Source organism: Astyanax mexicanus, chromosome 2 (genome assembly GCF_023375975.1).
Source record: "Astyanax mexicanus isolate ESR-SI-001 chromosome 2, AstMex3_surface, whole genome shotgun sequence".
Classification (NCBI taxonomy): domain Eukaryota; kingdom Metazoa; phylum Chordata; class Actinopteri; order Characiformes; family Acestrorhamphidae; genus Astyanax; species Astyanax mexicanus.
The window spans coordinates 26,817,966-26,839,317 of record NC_064409.1 but is presented as its reverse complement, the minus strand read 5'-3'; the positions used below and the strand labels follow the sequence as shown (position 1 = coordinate 26,839,317).

Below are 21,352 nucleotides of genomic sequence, written 5' to 3'. Positions count from 1 at the left end.
GACAAGATTTATAACGATAAAGGAAATCCAGTCTCTGTCTGCACTTAATAACTAAATTATTCATATGAGTTTTTCATCCAGCCAAGATACTTATACTCTGTGACTCGCCCAATGATCCTGTCAGAGTTCTTATAGTCAAGGTATTAACATTTATATTTTGAGATCTGGAGAACAGCATAATTGTAGTTTTCTTAGTATTTAAAACTAATGTATGAATGTATAAATTACGTCTGCAGTAAGCAGTCTGCAAAGCCACACATACACACTGAAGCTTTTAAATTGCTGCATGAACAGAATCAGCTGAACAGTATAAAATTGTATCATCTGATCATTTATATATATGTTAAATAAAACTGGACCCAACTGTCAATGGCAGTTAAGTTTGATTGGTTACCTAGAACCACACATTGTTTTCTATCTAAAAGGTAAATTTGGGCCCAGTGCATTGCATTTTTGACAAAATATTTTGTCTTTTGCAGGTGTGCCAAAAGAAGACTGTGGTCAGCAGTGTCAAAAACCTTTGTTAGATCAATAAAAGTGGCAGCACAGTGTGGTTGCAGAGATGGTACTGAGTCTTTCTCTAAAACCAGACTGGAAATGAAACAAGATAGAGTTTTCAATAAGAAATTATTTGAGTTGTCTGTTTACTAAAGATTCTAAAAGTTTTTGCTAAACATGAAAGTTTTGAGATTGGTATATAATTATTTATATTTTCCACTTCTCCACCTTCTTGCAGAGGAATAATATTAGCTGTTTTCCAGATACTGAGAATTCTGACAGATAAAATAAAAAAGGTTAAACATATACGTAATATGCTATAAAATAGCAGAGGTTGCAAGACGCAAGAAGTAGGGATCCAGACCATCCGCACCTCTAATTTTCAGAGGGTTAATAGTAGCAAGAGCATTATACGCTATGCATGGGGAGAAGGTTTGGGGACAGTTGATGCTCTGGCAGAGGCCTGCGGAGGAGAACCACTGGAGAGCTTACTCACTTCTGCAGCTCTGGCGGCTGTATGACCACCGAGTGGACTGGAGTTGATGGAGTGGAGGTGGTGTCTTTCAGCTATTGCAGCTCTGAGAATCTGTTATTCAGATTGATCTTTAGCGATGCTGGGTGGCGGGTGGAGCACCTACCACCAGCAGCGGACCACGGCTCGGGCCAAGGATCCTCAATCTCGCCTGTTGCAGCAGCCGCACAAGGAATACTGCCATCCAGCCCGGCGGTAATCACCTGCGTTGGCACCAACATAGTCTATAAAGATCCTCGCCTTCTTTAATTTGATAAAGGACAGAGATTCTTCCTTCAAGCTCTAAAATCTTTTGGTTTAACTGGAGACAGCCGTCGCACCCCATGCGTGAGCTGAGCGGAGGCATGTGATAAAACTAGAGAGAACATGTGACAAGAAAAAAAAAAAAATAAATAAAAAATAAATTGATTAAAGGAAGAAAAGTAAAACAACACTGATAGCTCACTGTCTGGTGCGCTCTCTGTCACTTGCTGTCTCACGCGCTCTCTGTTGCTTGCATGAAAAGAGTTATTAACTCAATACTGTACAGGAAGCTCCACCTTGTAATCTTGGGTAGGAGCTTCTTGCAGCTCCCCTCAAACCGTAAGTCTTAGGTAGATAGCCATACACAGTCCACTGGCTAGTAACAGGGGGTGTTTAGTAGCCCAGAATGCACTAAAGCAAAGTGAGACCAGATATAGAGTTAATGAATAAGTGGATTAATTAATGAGTGAGAGTCTGTAGGATGTGAATGACAGTAGAAGCCCAATAAATGTACCCAATTCCTGGTTATCTCGCTCACATTGACCATTACTGGTGGGATGAAAACCAGATTTGAGACTAACATGGACCCCTAAATGTTTAAAAAAATGCTTTCCCTTGATGTAAAAAATGGCTATGTATGACCACGTTCAGGAACTGGTAAAGGCATGAGTTTGCCAGCTGGGAGACTTTAAGGTGCCTTGCACTGCGCGCAGACAGAACAGAAGGAAACCAATAACATGTTTACATTTGCATGATGTTCATTGCCTTCAGCTCTGCTTTTAACACAGTCATCACCACCATTCTGGTCACCAAGCTCAGTGACCTGGGAATCAACACCCGCATGTGTATCTTAGACTTTCTGAGAGACAGACCCCAGTCTGTGAGATGGGGCAATCACGTCTGCCACCATCACCCTGAACACAGGTAGCCACAGGGCTGTGGGCTGAGCCCTCTGCTTATCTCTCTGTACACCAAAGTGCTTGGCCATATCAAAAACAACGATGAATCAGCCTACAGGGAGGAGTTCCAGCACCTGACTGCCTGGGTGCAGCACAAACAACCTCATTTTTGAACAAAGGAAATAATCATGGACTACTGGAAAACCAAGAGCTGCACACACTCTCCTGTCCACATCAGTGGTGCTGAGGTAGAGCGTGTATCTAGATTCAAGTTCCTGGGTGTCAAATCAAATCAAATCAATTCAAATTTATTTGTATAGCACTTTTTACAAAACAGCTTTACAGAAACATGATCACAGATCAAAGAATCAGGTGAAACATTAAACATAGAAAATACAGAATACAGAACCCCCAGTGAACGCGGAGGCAAGGAAAAACTCCCTCAGAGCTGCAGGAGGAGGAAGAAACCTTGGGAGGACCAAGACTCACATTTAAGAGGGGACCATCCTACCACTGGTCAAACAGCTTTTAAATTAATTTAAAAAGTCTTTATACATCCACATAGGTTTTATATATTCAGGTGTATAGCAGCTCCACTAATGGCTTATAGAGTAAGATGGATGATGAGCAGCTGATCTGTGGTGGTGGTGGAGAAGAGCTGACTTCAGAAACTTCCATCAGTCTGGCCAGACAGGAGACCTGAGATCCAGAGGGTCCAACATCCATCAGTATCAGGTCAGACAGGTGGGCAGTCAGTAACTCGGAGGAAGGCAGAGAGATGGAATTAGTTTAGACTGGATTTATGTAAAATGGAGAATATAAAACATTATCAGAGTGTGGCTAATGACTCCGGCAGATCTGAATAAAACAGCCTAACTAAAGGGAGAGAGCCAGAAGGTAACAGATATGGAGGCTCCCCTAAGTAATTGCGGTGGTTCATAATAGGAGATGAGGTCTCGTAAATACTCAGGAGCGAGCCCGTGTAGGGCTTTATACGTTAACAGGAGAAGTCTATGCGGAATTCGACTGGAAGCCAGTGCAGTGCTGACTGGACTAATATGCTCAGATTTTCTAGTTTTAGGAAGGACCCTGACTGCAGCATTTTGAACTAGCTGAAGTTTATTTACGTTACTGCAGGAACATCCAGACAGTAGCTCATTACAATAATCTAGCCTTGAGGTAATGAAAGCATGTACTCATTTTTCTGCCCCATGCAGGGATGGGGCATTTCTTAGCTTGGCAATGTTACGTAGGTGTAGAAAAGCTGTTCTAGTAACATTAGATATGTGTTTATGGAATGCTAGATCTGAATCTATAATAACTCCAAGCTTTTTAGCTGGTGAACCAGGTGTGATGGAGAAGTCGGCCAGATTTAGCATTAAGTCTGATCATTTATTTCTAGCAGCTTTGGGGCCTAATAGGAGAACTTCTGTTTATCACTATTTAATTGGAGGAAGTTGTGCAACATCCATGATTTTAAATCTTTTACACAATCCTCGATTTTCTTAATTCTCACTCTGTCATCAGGTTTGTAGTTCTGGACCCGAATATTCGAGTATTCGGATATTCGTTTGTTGAGTAGCTATTCGTTTTTTTATTTTGGTACTCAGATATCCGTTTTTTTTTTCCTTTTCTTAGCTCCACCTCGCATTAACATCACACATCCGTTCAGGGTAGTGGCAATATAAGATAAGCAAAATGCAGAGAAGCCAGAGATCCTCACAAGTAAAAAAGTCAAAGTATTACTCCATTAGGCAAATAAGGCCTGCTCTTTAAAATAATAGAAAATTAATAATAACAGAAAAATAAATATGAAATTGGAAAATAACCAACTAAAAACCCAATAAAATCAAATCTAACGAATTTCAAAATATAAAAAACGAAAAACTCAAGAGTACAAAAATAACGTAATATTACAATATTATTGCGTCTGGACAACTATACAAAGCTATGCGCTTTCTGCATACTAGAGTTTATATTATTTGCCTGCACCCGAGCCTGACTGACCCGATGCATTCTCGGGCCGGCCAAGAATTTCCACCGCTTTCTTTGGGCCCTGTCAGGTTTGGCGAAAGAAGTGTTTCAATGTAACAAATCACACTGTGATTTTTGTGATGTTTCACCAGTTACAGCTCATCCGCATGTTTAAAGCTCAATGCATTAATTAATTGGTGCTGCGCACCTCGCGTGCTCATGGGGGATTTGCCCCGTCTGTCAAACGAGCTAATGGTCGTTTTTTTTAATGGGCAAAGATTACATTACATTACATTACATTACATTTGGCAGACGCTTTTGTCCAAAGCGACTTACAATAGTCAAGTACAATGTAAAATAAGTTTAAAGGTAAAACATCTTTGGATAGGGATAAAAGGAGGACAAAGGGGAGTAATAGGATAGAGGAGTGAAGGAGAGGAAGAAGGAAATGAGGTTAGAAGTAGTTAGTGTGTTAGAGGTGTTAAGAGAGTAAGTGCTCTTTGAAGAGCTCTGTCTTCAGGAGTTTCTTAAAGATAGCGAGAGATTCTCCTGATCTGGTAGTGGAAGGTAGTTTGTTCCACCATTGGGGAACTCTGTATGAGAACAGTCTGGATTGCTTTGTGTGAGTTTTTGGCAAAGCGAGGCGACGTTCACTGGAGGAGCGCAGCGGCCGGGAGGTAGCGTAAGCCTTCAGGAGCGAGTGCAGGTAGGAAGGAGCCTGTTCTGTCATCACCTTGTAGGCGATTGTAAGAGCTTTGAATTTGATGCGAGCATCAACTGGTAGCCAATGGAGCTCAATGAGCAGCGGGGTGACATGTGCCCGTTTTGGCTGGTTGAAGACCAGACGTGCTGCTGCGTTCTGGATCATCTGGAGTGGTTTTACTACACAGGCCGGGAGGCCAGTTAGCAGGGCATTGCAGTAGTCGAGGCGTGAGATGACGACCGCTTGCACCAGGAGTTGGGTGGCCTGTTGCGTCAAGAACGGTCTAATTTTTCGGATGTTATAGAGCGCAAAGCGGCAGGACCGAGCAACTGAGGCCACATGGTGCGTGAAGGAGAGTTGGTCATCAACCAGAACACCCAGGTTCCTAGCAACCTTTGTTGCTTTGATAAAGAAGTACAGCAGGTACATCTCAGATTTGTAGTTTAATGCTCTACTAAATTGTGTAAAGCGGCTCGGGTCGGTTCTGGCTGGATTTTTTTCTGACTACAGGCTGCATTTGATGGAAAGTCTAGCAGTTCCTCTGTCAGACAACAGTGTCAGCATAGAAATTGCGTTTTTTTTCTACAGGACAAACCATTCAAAAGTGCAGATGAACTCACATTCATTAAAAAGATCAGTGAGAAGTTCTTTATGCTAAATAACAAATAATCTAGCAACAAGCTAGAAGCTAATAAGCTAATAACATTTAATAATAATAGAAAAATAGATATTAGAAGCTCTAAAATGCTATAAGGAATATAATAAATAATAAAAAAAAACATCATATCACAGATCATTTTTTTGAGCCAACCCTGTCAAGGGTACTCAACAAAAAATGACCTGGCCTCCACAGTCACTGGACCTGAACCCAATCGAGATGGTTTGGGGTCAGCTGGAGTGAAGAAGGCAAAGAAGCAACAAGTGCTAAACACCTCTGGGAACTCCTTCAAGACTGTTGGAAAACCATTTCAGTTGACCACCTCTTGAAGCTCATTGAGAGAATGATGCCAAGAGTGTGCAAAGCAGTAATCAGAGCAAAGGGTGGCTATTTTACAGAAACTAGAATATAAAACATGTTTTCAGTTATTTCACTTTTTTTTGTTAAGCACATAACTCTACATGTGTTCATTTATAGTTATATATATATATATATATATACTCCTAGTAGTGATATATATATATATATACACCATACTAAAATACAGGGAATTTCATGTGATATTAATTTGCAGCCAGGCATATCTTCCCTAAACCTGTCCATATCATTTGTGAAAATACAAACATTGGATCAGTGCAATTCTTTTTTTCCATACTAAAACACTTGGATATTGGAACTGGATAGCAAAAACAAAGATGTTCAAAATTTGAGTTAAAGAACATGAGTTGACAAATAAATAAGTGATTGAAAACTTTTGAAATATACTTATGATACAGACTTCTAAAGGAACTGAACACTAAGGAGACATATGTTTGTGATATTTAAAAAAATATATCTTTCCATGTTCTTGTAATCATGCCAAATAGACAGGGTTTTTAAATATATTTTTATAGACAAAGTATAATTTGAAAATAAATGTTTCACCAAAAAATAACACAAAAATTCTATTTACAGGGAGTGAATAAATTAACTAAATAAACTTAGATCACAAATTACACAAAATTACAATTATGAAGGTAGCAGGAGTTTGGTGGCATGATTACTTGTCACCATGTTTTATTATTACATTTATGGCGCATTTATGGCACACAAATGTCTTTCACACCACACAAGCTCACTCAATCTCTCAATCAAGCAAACACACAATGCTTCCATTACACATGTTCACATGTTTGGCTAATTGAAAAGAAAGAAATGATCAGTTATGGGAATGTTCTTGTCTACAGAAGAATTTATGATATACGTTTTGCTGTCCACCTCACAGGGGTGCGATGGCAAAGATATCAGAATATAACACTGCACATAAAGAGAACCAATTAAATATGGAGAGCAAGAATACTGAAAATACACTAAAGACCTTAAATTCTGGACTCTGATGTGTAATATGCAAAACAGTATTAATGGAAATTGTTCTTAAATTATCTACACTGTCTTTCACTGCATTCTCTACATACGATATGTGCCCCCCTACATATGATAATCAAACAAACTTTTAATATCACACAAAGATAACCTGAGCAAATATTAAATAAATATTCAAACCAATCTAGCCTTGTGGGGAAAAAAGTGTTTGCCCCCTAAACCTAATAACTTGATTGTGTCACTCTTGGCAGCAACAACTGCAATTAAGCTTTCACATCTCACTTTTCTTTACAGAGTTGTTTTAATTCAGACACATTGGAGGGTTTTCAAGCATGAACGTCTTGCACAGATCATGCCACAGCATCTCAATCAGACTTCATCTAAGCCACTTTAAAACCTTAATTTTATTTTTTTAAGCCATTGGACTTTTTTATATGTTATGGATCATTGTCCTGCTGCAGAACACAAGTAAGCCTGAGCTTGAGGTCATGAACAGATGGTCGGACATTCTCCTTTAGGATTGTCTGATAAACAGCAGAATTTCTGGTTCCATTTTTAGAGCAAGTTTTCCAGGCCCTGAAGCAGCAAAGCAGCCCCAGACCATCACACTACCGCCACCATGTTTTACGTTCAGTATAATGTGCTTTTTCTGAGCGATGTGTTATTTTAACGTCAGATGTCACGGGACACACACCTTTCAAACAGTTTGACTTTTGTCACATCGATACAAAGAACAATAACTCAAAGTTCCAGGTGAACATAAAGATGTTTTTTGAAAATATGAAATGGGTTGTTGTGTTATTTTTGTTCAGCAGTGCTTTTTGCATTGGAAATCTCCCATGGACAGCATTTTCATCCAGTCTCTTTCTTATTATTGAATCATTAACACTGACCTTAACTATGGCACCTGAGACCTGAGGTTCTTTTAAATGTTGTTCTAGTTTCTTTTCTGAGCTCCTGGATGAGTTACTCATGCCCTTTCGGAGTAATTTCAGTCGGCCGACCAGTCCTGGGAAGATATACAGTGTTCTATGTTTTCCCCATTTGTGAATAATAGCTCTCACTGTGGTCTGCTGAAGTCTCAAAGCACTACAAATGACTTTGTAACATTTTATACTGATCAATTACTTGTTTTCTCATCTGTTTTTAAATTGCTTCATGATTCTTGATTGTACAGGCCTGGTAGTAATCAGGCCCGGTTGTTTATAGTAGTCAAATTGAACTCAGTGTGATTAATTAGTATTTAAGGGGGAGGGCACACAGGGCTAGATTGGTTTGGATAGTTTTTTCCCCTTAATAAATGAAATCATCATTTAAAAAGTGATTTTTAGATTTACTCAGGTTATATTTGTCTAATTTTAAAGTTAGTTTGATAATCTGAAAAATGTAGTAGTATGTATAACAAAAAGGTGAAAACAAAAGAAATCTGTAAGAGGGGCCTACTTTATCAGGCCACCAGTGTCCTTTTGATGTTTCATTGGATGCTTGGATGTCTGTTAATAGATATATTACCAAACAAGCAAAACTGCAAATCCAGCGAATAGATGAAACAAGTCACATGCTAACAGAATTAAATTTCTCATCATTTGACCATTTGACCCCTACCGTCAGTCTTTTTAGCAGCAATTATTTCTACTTTTTAAGTCCTCATGTTTGCTTAATATACACATTTGTGGAAATATACAAGGGTATACATATAAATATACATATACAAACACAGATTTCATTAGCTCTCTCAAGCACACCTGCTCTTCACTGTCTTAGTCAGTCCAGAGGAATGCTTCCAGATTCCAAAGTTAACAAAGCTGACAAAGGTTCAAAGTGCTGTGCAATGAATTATTAGTGAGTGATCCTTTGTCCCATAATCCCAAGCCTGATCTTCTTTTATCTTCGTGGCCGGTCGCATCTGAAACAGACAAGAGAATATGATGCGACAATAGAACAACCATATTTTAAAACATACCAATCAAAAGAATAGATTACTAGTAGATTTGGATAATTGCTGGGAATATTTGATGGTATTCTACAACAAAAGCTTTAGTGTGGTTAGATGCATGGTTGTTGTATGGTCTCTACCCCACCTCATTCCGAACTCGTTCTAAAAGTGGCAAGTTACAAAGTAAGGGTCCAAAGTTACAAAGCTTTATAGTAGGGCTGGGCGATATGGAATTTTTTTTTATCACGATATAGTTTTACATATCAGCCGATATCGATATGCATCACAATATAAATCAAATCACTTTCTGATACACTTAAAGGTCTCTTTTTACTCATAAGTGACAGAATAAAGGAGTTTTGCCCAAAATCACTAGCAGGTTCAGAGCCTTGTGGACAGACACTAGGATGTTCACATCTTACCAGGTGGGCACAAGGTGCTCAGACAGCTTTTAAATTAATTTTAAAAAGTCATTATACATCAAAACAGATCCGGAACCCCCCCACATGTTTGCCCCTTAAAACAAGTACAAGGGGACAAATATAAACACTTAAAAATATCCTTTACATTATGTGTCTGTTTAATTTAAATTGCAATAGCAATTAATACAATTATATTTAATCAAAGGATTACTCCCCGCCCTGAATGCAGGCAACTACATAAAGCAAGATATTTATACAGTTTAGTCTTAGTCATTTAACTTACAAATTACATTTAGTTTTAGTCTAATAGATTTTGTCATATGAAAGGTATGTATTTCATATGTTTTACTGTTTTCTACTTTATATTTGTTGTTATTTTGAGATTTGTTTACTGCTAATGTTTATTAAAATAATAGCCTTTGGGTTTTGTTGCATTTAAATTATGCTAACATTTAAATATTTTAAAGCAAGTGACCTGTAATGGAGGTGGGTGGAATAAAGTCAAGTTTCTGAAATGATCCACTTCTACTGCAGTACAGATTTATACTAACATTACTGGCTTTCAGTACACTAGACTTACATTACTTAACAAGAGTATTTAAAACTCATCCAGTTCAGTAACAGCAATGTTTAGGTCCGTTCAAAAACAGCTACACAGATTATATAATCTTCTGTATTTAGTTAAATATCCAGCACAACAGACTCTCTATCTGTTAAAAACACAAAGTAATCACTGTATAAACTGTGTATAAGACAGAGGAGAATTCTGCCCTCAGGGTTTTCTAACAGAAATAGTGAGAGTTAGTAAAAAAGACGGAAAGTGCTGCTTTTCTGTGTGTTTATATACTAACTCATCACTCCTGCTGAAGTTACCGTTAATTTACACGGAAAGTGAATAAACATGGCTAACGTGCGTTTAGTTTATTAGAATGTTAAAAGCAGTGAAGGCACCTTAGCTTATGATGACAGATCGCGCAGATCCCTTTTACACCTACACAGCGCTAACTCTGAACTCAGACAAGCTAACCTAACCTAACAAACAGAGCAGCGTTACTGCCTTCAGAAATCTGAACAAGCTCACCTCTCTAAATATCTTGGTGAAGAGACTCACATTTATGTACTCATATTTAGGAGTTGAGTTTTCCACTGTAAAGCAGCTATATATTTTTCTCGATAAATATAGTTATCGTTTTATCGCCCAGCACTACTTTATAGTATATAAAAACTGCAGTATGTGTATTTGAGTATGTCTGCCAGTTAATACTTTTTACTTCTACTTACTTTCATTCCTCAAGAAAAACGAAAATCTAACACACTGTAGTTTTCTGTCCTGTTAAATTCAAAGGAAAAGTGTATCAGAGTCTGCTTCTCAAATAAACTGAGGCTTCATACAGCAGTTCTGATCCACGTAAGGTTTGACAGCATGTTTATTCTTCTGTTTTTTCCCACTGTAAGACATAGTGTACTCAAAGGCATCATATAGATATCAGTGTTTACTAGTGATTAACAGTGATTAATATTGATTTATTTTACCGGTCAGTTTTATCATTTAAGACAGTGTGCAGTTTTCTTTATTGTGTCTTTTTTCTTGTAGCCAGTTAAACAGGATTGAATAGGTGGGGAGAGTTTTTTAATATGGTAGTTTTCAGAGGTGGAAAGTAAAGAATTACATTTACTCACATTACTGTAATTGAGTAGATTTTATGAGTCATTTGTAATTTTTAAAGTAATTTTTAAAATAGGTAATTTTACTTTTACGCAAGTACATTTTGACACAAGTAATTTACTTCACTACATTGGAAAACTCCTCGTTACTGAGTAAAGTAAAATGCTGGGAAAAAACTGTCTGAACTAAAAAAACACAAAATAAAAAAAACAAACAGATAAATCGTGCCATCCGGAAAGTTTGTGGTTGGATAACAGGTATAAACATATACCATTCCGACCCTCTATTGGTTTGTATTTGATGCATGACTGGCAAGTCACGTCAAACTCCAGAAGTTATATGTTGATAAGATATTGTAGTAAACTAGTGATGCACTAATGGTGAATTTATAATGTTTGCTGTGGCTTGGTACATCTTGCTAGGTCTAGGCTATGATTCAGGGTTGTAAGTTCGTTTGGAGAGCTTTTTGTTTTTATAAAGTTTTCAGTCCTTTGGAGAAGGAATATCCCAGGAGCAGATCACTATAATATCTAACCAGTGAAAGAGAGCAGTTTATATTTTTACATGGTGAATGTAAACACCTAGTAGCTAAATAAAGAACTGTAAAAAGACATATAAACACACGTTTTGTTGACTATTTTCATGTTCTGTTTACGGCATAACTCTTGTTTACTGAACTGTAAATTCATGTGCCATAGATTTGATAGCTTTAATATTAATCTGCAACAAATGTAAAAAAGAAAATATATATAGAATTGAATGTGTCCAAACTTTTGACTGGTACTTTATATTATTGCTATATGCAATATTTGTGGGTCTACAGCTGGTTGATAAAGCAGATATGATGCTGTCTGTGTGAGTCTGTCTGTAAAATATTTTTATAGAATCTCTAAAGACTTTTTTTAGCACCATTTCAGTTCTTATAGTGATCTAGTCATCGGGGGTAGTGCACTATAGGCCTCTGTAGTGCAGCCTTTATAAGGTCATTCTTCCCCTTTCATTACTTTTACTTTAAGTAGTTTTTTAAAGCAGTACTGTTATACTTGTATTTAAGTAAAAGGTTTGACACCCTTGCTACTAATGTATATTAACGCCTAAATTAATAGTATATTAAATGCACTGAAAGCTGTATGAAATGCTTCTGTCGCGTGATGTTAACAGGAGATTGTGGCAAATATAACCTAAATACCTGAGCTAATCATCATAGATTACATAGATCACTTTTAGACATTAAACAACGCTAAACTAAACTGGAGACGTATCAAACTGCCTAGATTAGCTAACAAGTTAACGGAGCTGCGCTACGTTACATGCTTCACCTGCGTCCACAAACTGAGTTTACCTTTCTGAAAGTCTTGTTGGTGAGAGAAATGCCTCATAGTTTCTGCTTAAATGTTTAAAAAAAATAAAAAGCAGTAAAAGCATAGCAATAGCAAGTCATATAATAATGGCAAAATAATAATGAACTGTAACACTAAAACAAAAAAAATACAATTTATAGTCACCAATATGATCATAACTTTTTAACAGTAAAGAAAAAAAATGGATCATAGAAACCTATGCCACTTGTTCTTAAAAATGTTTTATGGGCTGGTCTAAACAAATGCTGCCTGAAAGATCCAAATTATTATGTGGAAAAATAGTTACAAATAAATACAATTTAGTTTACTCAATTTAAAATGTATTTTTTTATATCAAAGAATTAAAAGTAACTATGTAACTTTTACTCAAAGTACATTTTAAATTGAGTACTTTTTTACTTTTACTCGAGTAGATTTTTAGATGGGTACTTTTACTTTAGATGGTAATTTTAGTAAAGTAAAGATACTTTTACTCAATTACAAATTTTTAGTACTTTTCCACCTCTGGTAGTTTTATAAAGATGTTGATTTGATATGATTTAAAGGCTAAAAAGTGGTAAAACAGTACTGTTGTAAACAAAAAGTAAATTAGTTAAAGTTAAGGTCTAAGCGAAAAGAGAGAAACAGGCTCTTAGTGGTAATCATAGTTTCAGAGCTGACAACTGTATATTACCACATTTGTTATCCAGTTATAAAATTTTCATTGTAGCTGAACAAAGCTTAGCACAGATTGTCGTTTAAATGGTGCTGCATAAAGATGCAGTTCTAGCAAAAAAAATACATTTACACTTTGTTTTTTACATTTGTAACTCAACATTACATTAGATGTTTTTTAAATTTGTTTTTGTTAATTACTGTTAAACTTTTACTTAACTAGCTGCTGCACCTACAGTGCGTTGTGATAGTGTCTGTGCTTCTTCTGACAACTGTCAACTTGTTAAACAGAGGCTGCTCTCAGTACACAATGTCCACACAAATCTGACAAATACACACGTACAGTATAACAACGTATTGTGTACTTATGTGCTAAATTTATGGCCACATACATGCAGTATTACTGTGTTTACTATATTTTTTTATGTGATGCAGCTAGAACTGTGCAACAGGTAAAACAAAGTTTTTGTTTTATTTTTCAGTAATTCTGTCAAAAGTAACAATTTGCATGAATTGTAGAAACGGTTGGATGAGTCCTAAATGAAGTAAACTGAACTGAACATACACTGAGATGGCTGTCAATTCACAATGTATATCACTGAGAGCCCTATGATATGTCAACTGCCAGCAACAATCAGGACTCAAACTAAACTAAAGGTCTACTGATAGTTGTCAACTGGCCAAATTGTGTAATTAACTGCTGATGTGCTAGGTTTTTGGGGTACAGTGGGAATTTGCCACACAAAAGTAATGACAGCTAACTCATCCTTTCTTAAATTTAAAACCTTCTATGATGGAAGGCAGACCCAGGCCAGACTCCCTGGGGCCCTAAGCAAAATCATGATTAAGAGCCCTCTTGCCATCTATTGTGAGACAAGATTTAAAATTGAATAAGAAAGACATATCCAGAACAAGATGTGGTGTATCTAAACTGCTCCTCACAGAGTTACTGCTTTAAACTGTTGGTGTTTTAGTTCATGTGCAGGATTCACATGAATATAATTCATAGAATTTAAGGTAGAATAACTGTAACAGTAAGAAACTAAGTTTTAGCATTTGAAATTTACTTCACTACTTAAGGTGGAAGAGAAAAATAAAATAAGCTGGCAAACACTAATTCTATAACAGCTGCAGCACTTGGTGGAGCAGAAGAAAAAAAAAACAGCATAGTTGTTTATTTTCCTGCTTGCAATTCTGCCGTTATTCTAAATAGTGCAACTGTTTTGCCCAGGTAGCTGTTACTGCTTTACAGGTGTAGTGAAAGCAGCAAATAAGCCAGTGTTTAACAGATTGTATGAAAATAGTCTCGACATTTAAGGTGAAACTGAAAATTTGAAGAACTTAGCACTTGTACAGTGCATCCGGAAAGTATTCACAGCGTATTCTTGAGAGTTCTGAAAATGTATTAAAAATAAAAAAAACAAGATTTCACAGCCTTCGCCATGAAGCTCAAAATTGGGCTCAGGTGCATCCTGTTTCCACTCATCATCCTTGAGATGTTTCTACAGCTTAAATGAAGTCCACCTGTGGTAAATCCAGTTGATTGGACATGATTTATAAAAGGCACACACCTGTCTATATAAGGTCCCACAGTTGACTGCATGTCAGAGCACAAAAACACCAAGCGTGAAGTCAAAGGAATTGTCTGTTGAATCTGATTGAACATCTCTGGAGAGATCTGAAAATGGCTGTGCACAGACGTCTCCCATCCAACCTGATGGAGCTTCAGAGGTACTGCAAAGAAGAATGGGCAAAACTGCCTAAAGAGAGGTGTGCCAAGCTTGTGGTATTATATTCAAAAAGACTTGAGGCTGTAGTTGCTGTCAAAGGTGGTTCTACAAAGGCTGTGAATACTTATGTAAATATGATTTCTTTGTTTTTTATTTTTATAAATTTTCAAAACTCTCAAGTAAACTTATGGTCATAATGGGGTATTTTGTGTAGATTTTTGAAGAAAGAGATTCATTTAATACAATTTGAAATAAGGCTGTAACGTAACAAAATGTGGAAAAAGTGAAGCGCTGTGAATACTTTCCGGATGCACTGTAAGCAATTGCTTCATTCTCGTCTTTTTTCCAGTTTTTCATGTCATTAAGGATAATTTATATATATTATATAGTAAAGATATAGATTGGATATAGCATAGGACAGATTTGAAAAAGTTATCCAAAAGGTATGCAAAAAACACTGTGCTTTTTCTTTTATTTGATTGTAGAAATATATTTAAATGTTATTATCTGCAGAATATGGTACTCTAATACTGTAATGTACTTTTCTGCATTAATGCTGCATCACAGAAGTGTACACAATACCATAACATGACAGGCCCTGGCTTTTGGACGTGTAGTTGACAAAAATCTTGATTGTGCTTTTCATCTTTGATCTGCAGTGTTCATTTAAACAAAAAAAAATTCATCTGACCACAGTACACGTTTCCAAGGTGTGATGGCCCATGTTAGATGCCTCCAGGCAAGGAGAAGTCAAAAGTGCTTCTGGAACTGGTTAACATAAGGCTTCTTTAAATAGAATTTGTTAATATACAGTGGTGCTTAAAAGTTAGTGAAATCTTTTCACATGTATAAACATGACATAAAACATCATCAGATGTTTACACAGGTAATAAAAGTAGATACAGAAAATGATCCAATATTAACTACAATGTCTTGAAACCATATTTGCCCCCTTCTATTTTGTTTAGATTCTCAAACTAATTTTAAATTAGAAAAAGGTAACTTGAGCAATCAAGAAATTTAAAAAACTGTTTAACATGAAGCAGGATAAAAGTTCTTAAAAAGCACATTCTAAATCTATGGGACTCCAGCAGCCCACAGTGAGAGCTTGTATTCACAAATGGAGAAACATTAAATCGGTGGTAAAGCTTCCCAGGGTACCGAAATTACTCCAAAAGGGAATAGACAACTCATCCAGGAGGTCCCAAAAGAACCCAGAGCAACAGCATCAGTTAAGGTGAGTGGTAATGATTCAAAAATAAGAAAGAGACAATGGCCCATCAAACTGAAAGTCATGGTGGTGGCAGTTTGATGGTCTGGGGCTGCTTTGCTGCTTCAGGGCCTGGACAAATTGTTGGAATTGAGGAAACCATTAATTCTGCTGTTTCCCAGAAAATCCTGAAGAAGAAAGTCCGTCCATTAGTTTATGACCTTAACCTCAGGTGTACTTTGTTTCTACAATGACCCAAAGCAAACCAGCAGGTCCACTTATGAATGGCTCAAAAAAACAATAAACATTTTGGAGTGCCCTAGTCAAAGTCTGATTGAGATGCTTGAAAACCCTCCAACGTGTCTGAATCAGAACAATTTTGCAAGTAAGAGTGGAACAAAATAAAGCTTGATTGCAGTTCTCACCATGGGTGGCACAACCAACTTATTAGGTTTAGGGGGCAAATACTTTTTTTCCACACAGGTTGTTTTGGATAGAAATTATCTTTTAATAAGTGCCTTTTATTTACGCAGGTTATCTTTGATACTAAAATGTGTTTGTTAATCTGAAAAATGTAAGTATGATAAAAAAATAATAAATAAATAAATAAATAAAAAGGGGGCAAATCTTTTTTACAGCACTGTTTTTGTGAGTAGCAAAAGTATGAAAACATTTGCTTTCAGTATCTGGTGGCATGTCCTGCCAAATTTCCTTAACAATTCACTGATATAATACAGAATTCACTTTTCCACCAATAAAGGCAAGCCTTTCTAGCCCAGATGCAGCAAACGGGCTCAAACTATACTATGGCCACAAAGAGCAGTGGCTTTCTGCTTGCAACACTGTAATTCACACCATTGTTCTTCGGGTGTTCTACTGATGATGAACTCATTAATATTAACATTAACCAATGTGAAAGAGGCATTCAGTTACTTAGAAGTTACCCTGGGGTTTTTGTGACCTTACCAACTATTACCCGCCTTGCTCTTGGAGTGATCTTTGTTGGGCACCACTTCTGGAAAGGGTAACAATCATCATGAATTTCTATTTTTCATTTGTACACTGTAATCTGTCAGCAGATGACATGACTCTCCAATCCATCGCTGATTGTGGAAACTTCACTCTAGACCTCAATTTCTTGATTTACAAATGAAATGCAAAATTTACTGATGATCAGTGATGGTTTAAGAGACATGTCACCTGCTGGTGTTGATCCACTGTGTTTTATTATCAAGTTTCCCACTAAATCTTACTGCACTTCATGCTTCCCTCTGCTGACAACTTTTAAGGAGATGCAGATTTCATTTTCCAGCAGGACTTGGCACACTTCCCACACTGCAGAAAGTACCAATTGGTCTTATATTATATTCTAATTTTCTGATACACTGATTTTTGGTTTTCATTGTGATTCCAAAATCATCAACAATAAAATAAATAAACGCTTAAAATAGATCAGTCTGTGTGTAATACATCTATATAATATATGAGTTTCACATTTTTAACTGAATTACTGAAATAAAGTAACTTTTCAAAGATATTCAATTTTTTTTAGATGGCCCTATATATTATAAAAATAAAGTTGAGCAGACAAAAGTGCATAGTGTCCAAAGGGAATAAAAAAAAAACACTGCAGTTTTATATTACCATTTTCCAGACTATGACAGCTTTTTCTGATTTGTAATTATTACACTAAATACTAACAGTACTAATGCATTGTAAATGTAAAGCCTCTTCAGTAACATAAGGCTGAAATCAGGATAATGATAACAAATTATATAATGTGTGACCCCAACACATACTGACCTGCATGTCCTCTCATTCAGTTCAAGTTGCCTTAGTTTGCAGTCAGCCTCTGTGTGTTTGCAGGAGCACTGGCATGTTTGCGAGTCCTGAATAAATAATCTCTTCCTCCGCTCAGAACAGGTACTGCAGCACGGCTTGCAATGAGTACTACAAACAGAAAGAGAGAGAGAAAGAGAGAGAGAGAGAGAGAGAGAAAGAGAGAGAGAAAGAGGGAGAGAGAGAGAGCGCAATGGAAGGAAGAATGAGGCAAAGAAAAGAGGAGAAATTGATTTAATAATTGTAGGAACAATGAACAAGAAGTGGCATATCTGGAGCTAAGCCTCAGGCAAGCTCCCGTGGACAGTCCCAACCTAAATAGTGTATAAAGCAGTTGGGGAGGTGCAAGGCTGAGTGAAGTGTGCACCTTTAAAATTTCAGAAGGATATGATTGTGTTCATCAGAGTAACATACATCTAAAATGCCAGAAATATTGCACATGCACTTAATAAAAAATAATAATAATAAATAAATAAAAAAAATGAACAATAAGTTTTCTGGGATGTAACATCTAACTACTGTCTAATAAGTGATCATTATAGCAGAATAATTATGTATGGGAGTCTGTATGTAATGTATACAGATAGTACACAAAAATGTGTATGCTTTTGGAAAACATATTTCCTGTGATTGCTTAAAGAGTGTGGTATAAAATGTTTTGTAGAATGTATTGTATGAAGAGTGAGGTGTAGAATGTACTGTATGAAGAGTGAGGTGTAGAATGTACTGTATGAAGAGTGAGGTGTAGAATGTACTGTATGAAGAGTGAGGTGTAGAATGTACTGTATGAAGAGTGTGGTGTAGAATGTACTGTATGAAGAGTGTGGTGTAGAATGTATTGTATGAAGAGTGTGGTGTAGAATGTACTGTATGAAGAGTGAGGTGTAGAATGTACTGTATGAAGAGTGAGGTGTAGAATGTACTGTATGAAGAGTGAGGTGTAGAATGTACTGTATGAAGAGTGAGGTGTAGAATGTACTGTATGAAGAGTGAGGTGTAGAATGTACTGTATGAAGAGTGAGGTGTAGAATGTACTGTATGAAGAGTGTGGTGTAGAATGTACTGTATGAAGAGTGAGGTGTAGAATGTACTGTATGAAGAGTGAGGTGTAGAATGTACTGTATGAAGAGTGTGGTGTAGAATGTACTGTATGAAGAGTGAGGTGTAGAATGTATTGTATGAAGAGTGAGGTGTAGAATGTACTGTATGAAGAGTGAGGTGTAGAACGTATTGTTTGAAGAGTGTGGTGTAGAATGTACTGTATGAAGAGTGAGGTGTAGAATGTATTGTATGAAGAGTGAGGTGTAGAATGTATTGTATGAAGAGTGAGGTGTAGAATGTACTGTATGAAGAGTGAGGTGTAGAATGTATTGTATGAAGAGTGAGGTGTAGAATGTATTGTATGAAGAGTGAGGTGTAGAATGTATTGTATGAAGAGTGAGGTGTAGAATGTACTGTATGAAGAGTGAGGTGTAGAATGTACTGTATGAAGAGTGAGGTGTAGAATGTACTGTATGAAGAGTGAGGTGTAGAATGTATTGTATGAAGAGTGTGGTGTAGAATGTACTGTATGAAGAGTGAGGTGTAGAATGTAATGTGCAGCAACATTTCAACTTAAAACATATAGAGCCACTGAAACACCTCTACACTGAACTGTCATGTCAGATTAGAATGATAGTTTGAATTACATGCATGTGTAAAGTTTCAGGAGTTGTTATCCACCATAAGCCCTTCAAAACACCAAGTATCATGAGTTTGTTAAGCTTTTAATCTCGTGAACATCCCAGCAACTCTCACTAGGTTAATGCATGAATATGTTTATTTAGTTAATATGACTCCATAAAGAACAAATACAATGAGTAATATTTAAAAGTAAAAAATAGTTAAAATGAAGAAGTTAGCATAGCATTATGCTACAGTAGCAGTTTTCGAACCAGAAGATAGTAAACTAAAGTAAACATAGTAAACAGTACACAGTAATGGTACATAATAACTTCAGTTTCATGATACAGTTGGAAAATAAATAAAATAATGGGGTTTTATCACAGATAAAAGTAGCTAAAGTCATATTTAAATTATAAGTTAATAATACTACTTGTAAAGTATAAAAAGGGTAAACCAAAAAAAAAAAATAGAGACAGCCATTAAGAGAGTGCCTCCACTCAAGCATCACCAAAATAAATCCACTTTATAACAATAAATGCAAAAGTCAATGACAACTAATGCATTTTTTTTAAGTGCCCACCATGTCCTCATTACAGGTATTCATTATTTCTTGCCTATTCATCAAGACGTGTCCAGGTTTAATTCCATCGAATTACAATAACTCTGTTCAAGTCATTTGAAAAAAAAAAACAAAAAAACAAATAAAATAAAATAAAATAATAATAATAATAATAATAATAATAATAATAAGCAATATGGCCAACCTGAACAATCAACCGCTTTGTCGTGAATGTGACCATTTTGGCCACATTCACATCTGTAGTAGGAATGAAACGTCTTTATTTCCACTTAACTTCAGTCCAATTAAAATGCAAGACATTATCTTTCAATTTTAAGCAGTTCCAAATAGTTAACAACAAATGTGAAAACTGCACAGCTCGGTTCGGATACATCAGCTCACAGACGCCCTGTGCTGTGGACATCACCTTTTAGTGATGTGGGGAGAGAGCGCCATCTACCCAACCGGAGGGAGCAGGGCCAATTTTGCTCCCTCTGAGCGCCGGCAGCTTGATGGCAAAGCTGCATGAGCGCGGGTTCGAACCTGCGACCTCCCGCTCATAGAGGCAGCGCTTTAGACTGCTGGAGCGCTAGATGGACCTCTTGTGCTGGAGCACAGTTGCAAACACTACTCGCTTGTCAGCAGCCAGTCAGGTACTTGGTTTTACCTGGACGCCATTGTAACATTGGGCTAGCTGTCCTCTCTGTTCGTTTGGCTGTCTGTTGCTTAGTAAAGCGACTCGCGATGCATGTTGGGGCACATTTAGCTCATGTAGTAAGCAGCGATGTTTACTGTACATATTGATGCATTGTGGGAGTTAATAGTGCCCTCAAAATCAAGTTCAAATTCCAATTTACAATTTGGTCGATGTTCTCAATAGTTCATAGTGTTTTTTTATGTTTTTAATGTAAAATGTAATTTACATGCTTACAAAATTTACATTTAATGTTGAGAGACGATGCACAGTATTGGTGTCTATTCTAGCGTGAACAAAATCGAGATTATTAAAAATATATATATTTCCTTTAAAAAGTCTAGCAAGTCTTGAACATGTATCTACACATATATCCCTATATTGAAAACGTATTATTCGGCTGAGTAAAGCCATTCCATTTATTTACAGCCAGTTTAGATTTTTTGTGTATGTTTATAGGTGGCCAAAATTATAGAAAATTAATACATTTGCACAGAAAAAGGTATCAGTCCATCACTAGTTTTCATCCACTGTACACCCCTCAAAACATCAAAAATCAAGATATATTCACTTCCTGTTTTAATGTGGCATGTTTTTGATGTATCCAACATTCCTTACTCTGCTTCCAAAGTATATTTTTAATAAACAAACTGATTAGCAACAAACAAAACATCTGCAAATAATTGATTACTTGATTACTTGCTATCAAAAAGCTACAGTGGTCAGCATTTAGAAAAGAACGTCCCA

At 36.6% G+C, this 21,352-nt stretch overlaps 1 protein-coding gene and 1 long non-coding RNA gene across 15 annotated transcripts in view; one reads left to right on the top strand and one right to left on the bottom strand.

Annotated features, from left to right (window-relative positions):
- Positions 1–8,194: 8,194 nt before the first annotated feature.
- The window catches only part of vegfab (vascular endothelial growth factor Ab), a 41,635-nt gene continuing 28,477 nt past the window's right edge, over positions 8,195–21,352 (bottom strand). For both annotated transcript variants that reach the window (XM_022663943.2, XM_022663944.2), the window contains 2 exons: positions 17,652–17,798; positions 8,195–8,775 (listed from right to left, as the gene is read on the bottom strand). In XM_022663943.2, the coding sequence (XP_022519664.1) occupies positions 8,754–8,775; positions 17,652–17,798 (169 nt within the window). In that variant the 3' untranslated portion in view covers positions 8,195–8,753. The remainder of the gene's footprint in view (positions 8,776–17,651; positions 17,799–21,352) is intronic.
- Positions 18,308–19,288, top strand: LOC125798106 (uncharacterized). Of its 13 annotated transcripts, none has more exons than XR_007436959.1 (6): positions 18,308–18,373; positions 18,458–18,513; positions 18,682–18,737; positions 18,794–18,877; positions 19,046–19,129; positions 19,214–19,288. It is a non-coding gene; the product is annotated as an uncharacterized LOC125798106 (long non-coding RNA). The 13 variants fall into 13 exon arrangements; XR_007436965.1 differs by having other exon boundaries at positions 18,654–18,709; positions 18,766–18,877; XR_007436983.1 differs by lacking the exon at positions 18,682–18,737.